The 7693-nt window shown below is 43.7% G+C and overlaps 1 protein-coding gene across 2 annotated transcripts in view; it reads right to left on the bottom strand.

The window, feature by feature from the left end:
- Nucleotides 1–7414, bottom strand: part of LOC122549829 (serum paraoxonase/arylesterase 2-like) — a 63799-nt gene extending 56385 nt beyond the window's left edge. For both annotated transcript variants that reach the window (XM_043689915.1, XM_043689916.1), the window contains exon 1: nt 7269–7414. In XM_043689915.1, the coding sequence (XP_043545850.1) occupies nt 7269–7342 (74 nt within the window). In that variant the 5' untranslated portion in view covers nt 7343–7414. The remainder of the gene's footprint in view (nt 1–7268) is intronic.
- Between the last annotated feature and the right edge of the window lie 279 nt (nt 7415–7693).

Below are 7693 nucleotides of genomic sequence, written 5' to 3'. Positions count from 1 at the left end.
GGAAGTGGAGGAGATGCGATGGAGAGCATCGTCAACCACGTCTGAGGGGAAATTGTGGTCTTTGAAGAAGGAGGCCATCTGGGTTGTTCGGTATTGGAACAGATCCTCCTGGGAGCAGATGCGGCGGAGGCGAAGGAATTGGGAATATGGGATGGCATTTTTACAGGGGGTAGGGTGGGAGGAGGTGTAATCTAGGTAGCTGTGGGAGTCAGTCAGTTTATAGTAAATATCCATGTTGATTCGGTCACCCGAGATAGAAATGGAGAGATCCAGGAAGGTGAGGGAAGGGTCTGAGAAGGTCCAGTTAAATTTGAGGTTGGGATGGAAGGTGTTAGTAAAGTGGATGAACTGTTCAACCTCCATGTGGGAGCACGAGGCAGCGCCGATACAGTCATCGATGTAGCGGAGGAAAAGGTGGGGGGTGGGGCCAGTGTAGTTGCGGAAGATGGACTGTTACACATATCCTACGAAGAGGCAGGCATAGCTGGGGCCCATGGCTGCTCCTTTGGTTTGGTGGAAGTGGGAGGATTGGAAAGAGAAGTTGTTCAGAGTGAGGACCGGTTCAGTCAGTCAAAGGAGGGTGTCAGTGGAAGGGTACTGGTTGGTACGGCTGGAAAGGAAGAAGTGGAGGGCATTGAGGCCTTGATGGAGGTGTATGGGGACTGGATGGAGGTGTATTGGGACTGGATGTCCATGGTGAAGATAAGGCATTGGGGGACAGGGAAGCGAAAATCATGGAGGAGGTGGATGGCATGGGTGGTGTCCTGAACGTAGGTGTGGAATTCTTGGACTAAGGGGGACAGGACCATGTCGAGGTATGCAGAGATGAGTTCGATGGGGCAGGAGCAGGCTGAGACAATGGGTTGGCAGGGGCAGTCAGGTTTGCGGATTTTGGGCAGGAGATAGAAACGGGCAGTGCAGGATTGTGGGACTATGAGGTTGGAGGGGGTGGACGGGAGATCCCCTGAGGTGATGAGGTTATGGATGGTCTGGGAGATGATGGTTTGGTGGTGAGGTGGGATCATGGTCAAGGAGGCAGTAGGAGGAGGTGTCCACGAGCTGGCATTTAGCCTCAGTGGTGTAAGGATCGGTGCGCCAAACTACCACTGCATCTCCCTTGTCTACCGGTTTGATGGTGAGGTTGGGGTTGGAGCGGAGGGAGTAGAGGTGCTGCACATTCCGAGGGTGAGAGGTTGGAGTGGGTAAGAGGGGTGGTCAGGTTGAGGCGGTTAATGTCACAGCGGCAGTTGGCTATGAAGAGATCGAGGGCCAGTAAGAGGCCAGCACGGGGTGTCCAGGTGGATGGGGTGTGTTGGTGGTGGGAGAAGGGGTCATCAGAGGGTGGGCGAGAATCCTGGTGGAAGAAATAGGCGCGGAGGCGAAGGCAGCGGAAGAATTATTTGATGTCTCGCCGCGTGTTGAAATACGGCAGGGCTGGGAGCTAGGACCTGGTGTGGGGCTGGAGCTGGGAGTGGGGGCGGGGTTAGGCGTGATGACGGAGTTAGGCTTTGGAGCGGACTTGGGCCCTGCCGTATTTTCACCATCCCTCCAGACTTCCCCCTCTGAGGATGAAAGATCAGTCCTCAGCAGAGGCCTCATCTTCATCCCCCTACGTTCCCGGATTAATGAGTTCAACATGCGGCGAGTTCAACCCTCTGACGATCCCTTCTCCCGCCTCCAACATCCTTCCACCTATCGCATTCCCAACGCCCCTCCCCCAAGACCCTCCTCCCTACCTTTTATCTTAGCCTGCTTGGCACACCTTCCTCATTCCTGAAGAAGGGCTTATGCCTGATTTTCCTGCTCCTTGGATGCTGCCTGACCTGCTGCGCTTTTCCAGCAACACATTTTTCAGCTCAACCAACAATATTTCTGCTTGTTGAAAATTGTACTGATGATAGCAAGATAATAAGCTTCAAAAAGAAATGTGTATTGTTTTTAGCAATACTCAAGTTCTGTACTACCAAATCACCATAAGTAAACCCTCGAGATTAAGAATGAATTTGGATGGATTCTGGGAAAACATAAATGTGTACTTAATTTGCTGATGAAGTACATTTTTGGTTACATTACAAAGTTCTTTAGTTTGGTCACTTACAAAATAGTGTCCAGTCAATGTTGAATTTAATCTGTTTGTTACAGTAACTATCTCAAAACATTAATATTTGTTGTGTCATCCATTCACCAATGTGCTGCATAGGCAGAATACAAAATTGGTTGAGTGATAGAAGACAGTAATGGTCAATGGATAATTTTCAGAGTGGACCAAACTTTATGTTTGGTATTAGGACTTTTGCTTTTCCTGATATATATTATGATCTAAATCATGGTGTGCCGGGAGCAATTTCCAAGTTTGCAGATGACACTAAACTTGGAAGAATTGTAAACTGTGAGGATAGTGCAAAACTTCAAAAAGACAGTAACAAGTTGGTAGTGTGGGCTGATAGGCGGCAAGTGAGTTTCAACACAGAGAAGTGTGATGTGACACTTGTACAGACACTTGTTAGACTTCAACTGGCGTATTGCATGTAGTTGTGGGTACAACATTATAGGCAAGATGTGAATACATTGGAGAGAATGCAGAAGTGACTTACTGAATTAGTTCTAGAAATGAGAAACTTCAATTATGAAGATCGATTGAAGAATTTGGAACAGCTCTCCTTGGACAGGCAATCTGATTGGGGTTTTAAAAATCATGAGCAGGCTGGATAGGGTAGAGAGGGTGAAGCTCTTTCTGCTTTCAAAGGAAACAAGAAAGAGAGTGCATAAATTTAAAGTCATGTGCAAATGAAGCAAGGGTGAAGTGAGAAAAAGAACATTTTCACACAGTGAGTAATCAGGAATGCATTATCTGGAATTATGATGGAAGGAGTTTCAATTGAGACATTCAAGAGGGCATCCGTTTTTTTTGGATAGTAATGATGTGCAGTGATATGGGGAAAAGTGGGAGATTGACTCTCTGCAATAGAACCAGACTAGAGAATGGAAACAGTGCAAGTGTGATGGGCCAAATGGCCTCTCTCTGCAATACAATAACTCTGTGGCTCTGTGATTCTGTGAACTAGAAGCTCAAGTTTACTTTTTTTAAAAAAGTATTTGTTTCTGTACATGGCGTAACAGTCAAACATTACAGTTACTTCAAAGTTCAATGACTATTTCAAAGTCTAAATTTTGGATCAAATAAACCAGATTCCATTGGTACGCCTTTTCCCAGTAGAATGCCTTTCAATCCAGCTGCCATGTAAAACAGTGCATGTGACAGCATGGGTAATTTCAGTATATTATCTTGAACATCAGTTATAATCACTACATCATATCATTACTTCAACAGATAGCAGGCATAAAAATGTTACTACATTTACAAGCGGAAGGTATTAAATTTGGGCAAAGTCCTAAAGTTTATGAATTCACCTCACACATGAATAATATTAGGACAGACAATATTATTTAATCGATACTGGTCAGGTGGAGCCAGTGGAGATTAAGATATTTAATGTTAGCGCTTGTCCTTTAAATGACACTAGCTATTTTGATATTCATTTATTCAAACAGGATAATTACTCAGTTTGTTAATGTCTCCTAGTTTTAATACAGCACCTGGTTTTAAAAACATTTAGCTTCCTATGACTCCAAAACTGCTTCGTATACCTGCTCTCCATATTTTGTTTAAACACCCAATGCTATTTAGGAACTTAATAATTTTTTAAAACAATTTCACACTCAAATGTTAACCCCTCTTCTCTCCACAAAATTGCCCAACCTCCCACATGCCAATAATTTCATGTATATTACTGTGCAAAATATTCAAGTTGTTATAGATATTTCTTCAGCTTAATTAGGAACCATGGGGCAGCATCATCAAAATTGCATTAAACCACAATTTGTGAACTATTACTTCAGTAAATACCAAACATTCCAACCAAGCCCTTGACCATCAATATAGGACACCAACCCTAGTTCAATGAGGATGATAGGAAAGGATGCCAAGTGCACCAGACATAACTAAAAATAAGGTGCCAATCGGGTGAAATTACAAATAAAACTACATGCATCCTAAACACCAGAAGCAGTAGTGATAGACCAAGCTAAACAATCCTAAAACCAATAGTTCAGATCAACTCTCCTTCTCTCTCCACAGATGTTGCCAGATGGGAGTTTCTTCAAATACACTTTTTTTATTTTAAATTTCCAGCATCCACAGTACTTTGCTTTTACTGGATCAGATCAAGTTAAATAGTGCTACCACATCTCGTTTTGAATGGTGCTACACAGTCAATCAAATTGGTTGACTTGACTCCAGAAATATCACCATCCTAAATGGCTGAGGAAACCAAAACATCAGAGTTAATATTTCAGACTTGTTTCTTTCATTCAGCTTCAGCCAGAAGTGGCACCTGCATGATGCACCTTGATCTCCAGAAGTCCACACCATCACAGAGGCCAGACTTTGGCTGCACCTCAAACCCCAAGTACAGTGATAATGCTAAGAGAAAATGAGGACTGCAGATGCTGGAGATCAGAGTCAAAATGTGTGGCGCTGGTAAATCAATGCTGGTCAGGCAGCATCTGAGGAACAGGAGAGTTGACATTTCCAGCATAAGCTCTTCAGAAGATCTGATGGCTCACCGTTGATTTCACACAAGTGAGCAAAGGTCCTGGTTAGGAGATTTAAATCAATTGCTAGAAACTACCATCAAACTGAAACAACTTGTGCCTGCATATACCAAGAACTGGGCAACTTTAAGGTGTGGGCTACTCAGTGACAAGCTACACACATGTCAGACAGTGAACATTTTTAACAAGGTTTTGTTCCAACAAGACTTAAGGAGTTCTACAAGATACAAGACAAAGCAGATCACCTATTCTAAATCCCATCTGGAAATATCTTAAACATTTTCTCCCTCTATCAGAGTGGTAGTAGTAGATACCTTCCATGAGAAACACTGAGTCTCCTTTAACAAGTCCTTCCAAACCTGCACCACCCATAAGGGCAAGAGCACAGATCCATAGAAAATCCATAATCTGCAAGTTCTCCTCTAACACACTGACCATCCTGACAGGGGGCTATATCGTCATTGCTTCATTGTGATTGGGTCAAAATATAGGACTCCTTTCTAACAGCCCTGTGGCTGTATCTTCACTTTGTGGGCTGTCGCAATTCAAAAAAGTGATACATCATTACCATCTTAAAGCAGATAACAATGGGGGAACAAATGGTAGCCTTGTTGGTGACAACATATTCTATGAAGGGGTTAAAAACTATTTCGAACTAAGTATGAATGCAGTTATTGTGACAATTTTAGCAATGCTTTCCAGTCACAACTATTCTCCCTGAAGGGATTAATACCTCCATTTCAGCTCCCAGTGACTCCTCTCTGAAGAGGCATGCTCAACTGTCTTCAGAGCCTCATAGGCTTCTGATGTTCTGCACCACTTACCACTGCTCAGGACTTCAAGCAGTCTGTCTGGATTCAGCAAGACCTGGACAATATCCAGGCTTGGACTAACATGTGGCAAATAACATGTACATCACCATGCAATTCCCATCATCAACAAGAGCGAAAACCATCTCCCACAAACTTTCTATATAATCACCATCACTAAATTTCCTATCGTGTTGAGGTACTGGTGTTGGACTGGGGTTTACACCTCCCACTCTCTGTCACACTCACACATGTAAACACATAGTCTCACATTCTCTCCTACACACACACACTCTCCCTCTCTTTCCCCCTTGCATGCACACACACAGATGGGGTGAAATAGTGTGGAAACAGGCCCTTCGGCCTAACAAGTCCACACTAACCCTCCAAAGAGTAACCCACCCAGACCCATTCCCCTACTACTCTACGTTTACCCCAGACTAAAGCACCTAACTTACATATCCCTGAGCACTATGGGCAATTTAGCATGGCCAATTCACCCTAACCTGACATCCTTGGATTGTGGGAGGAAACTGGAGCTCCTGGAGAATGTGCAAACTCCTCACAGGCAGTCAGCTGCATGGGAATTGAACCCGGGTCCTTTGCACTGTGAGTCGACAGCGCTAACCACTGAGCTACCGTACATAGATTCTAATCTGTTCAAGAATCTGCAGGCAGTCAATCCATGTAATATTTTATAAATTGCTACTTTGAAAATAGAACCGTCTGGCTCAAGTTTAGGATACAGATAGACTCTAACTTTTAATGCATTGTCTGAACTCAGATGTCCCTTTTTTTCATAAAACTTTAAGTTATCTCGAGAATGTGACTTGAAATAAGTTCTAGGATTTACATATTAATTAATCAAAACCTACAACCCATTCTAAAAGATGAAAGACTTAACAGCAATCTAGCTTTGTTCAATATATCGTTTCAGTTGCATGATTGTGGTCTTTTGCTCTAAAGTCTGTGTTTTATGGTCCTGCTCCACAACTACCTGATGAAGGAGCAGCACTCACAAAACTATGTTCTGGGGATGTCAGTGTTGGACTGGGGTGTACAAAGTTAAAAATCACTTAACAACAGGTTATAGTCCAACAGGTTTAATTGAAAGCACTAGCTTTCGGAGAGCTGCTCCACAGCCAACCCATTAAGGAGCAAGCCAAGGCTTCCAATTAAACCTGTTGGACTATAACCTGGTGTTGTGTGATTTTTAAGTCACAAAACTAGTACTTCCAAACAAACCTGCCGGACTGGTGTTGTGTGAATTCCTTATTAACAGACTGTGAACGGAAGCAAAAAAAAAGCATAATTTTGAGAAATGATGCAATCAGGTCTGCTTCTCCCAAGCCTGGATCGGATTTTAAAACACTACACGCACTTTAAACTACTTCCCAGCCACGTCTCCTCGGTATTCCCACTCTGCACCATTACAACGCCAACTTTATTTTTTCAGCCTAAGTTATGTCCTACCAACATCCCCATTTCCGAGTCTGAGGCTCTGCTGGGGGAGGTGGGCTACAGCGCAGTGACTCACCTCGCCCTCACTAACGCTGAGACTTCGCAAACATGGGGATCCGAGCCAGTGCCATCCGTTCCTGAATGTTTCAAAGGACAATTCTCAGAGTAAGACAATACTCATGTCAGGGGTTAGTTTTTAAATTTGTGAAATATTTCGCTCCTATTTGAATATCCCTGGCTCCCTCCGCCAGCTGCAAACGGAGCTTTGCCTCCATCTTGAAACACAGCCAGGATTTGATAAGCCAGGAATAAAACACAGTCAAAATCCCATTTATTTCCCATCCGCTCACTTTCGCCGGACTCTGAAAGGTTTTTAAAACTTACCACACGTCTAAAAGTGTGTACGCGACCACTGAGAGCAGAACCGCGAAAACTGCAAGTATTAGTAGCTTCCCCATTGCAAAGTCAGGTCTCTATGCACAAAACAGGGAACACGGAACTCCCACTGAACACAGTCAGAGTAAACCAATGAAATCTGCTGGCTGCCCTGGGTGGGAACTACCATCTGAATTTGCTGATAGCACGATTCTGAAGGGCAATGTATATATACGTGCTGTGGAAATGTTAGCAGCAATACTTGAAATCCTCACAAACATTGGTTAGTGCGAAGAATGTTCCCCATATTGGGGTAAGTTCAGAACTAGGGATCACAGCGAAAGAATAAGGGTCATGATTTGGAGATGCCGGTGTTGGACTGGGGTGTACGCTAAAAATCACACAACACCAGGTTATAGTCCAACAGGTTTAAT

The sequence above is a fragment of the Chiloscyllium plagiosum genome, chromosome 5, assembly GCF_004010195.1.
Source record: "Chiloscyllium plagiosum isolate BGI_BamShark_2017 chromosome 5, ASM401019v2, whole genome shotgun sequence".
NCBI classification, from domain to species: domain Eukaryota; kingdom Metazoa; phylum Chordata; class Chondrichthyes; order Orectolobiformes; family Hemiscylliidae; genus Chiloscyllium; species Chiloscyllium plagiosum.
This window is presented reverse-complemented; position numbering and strand designations above follow the sequence as displayed.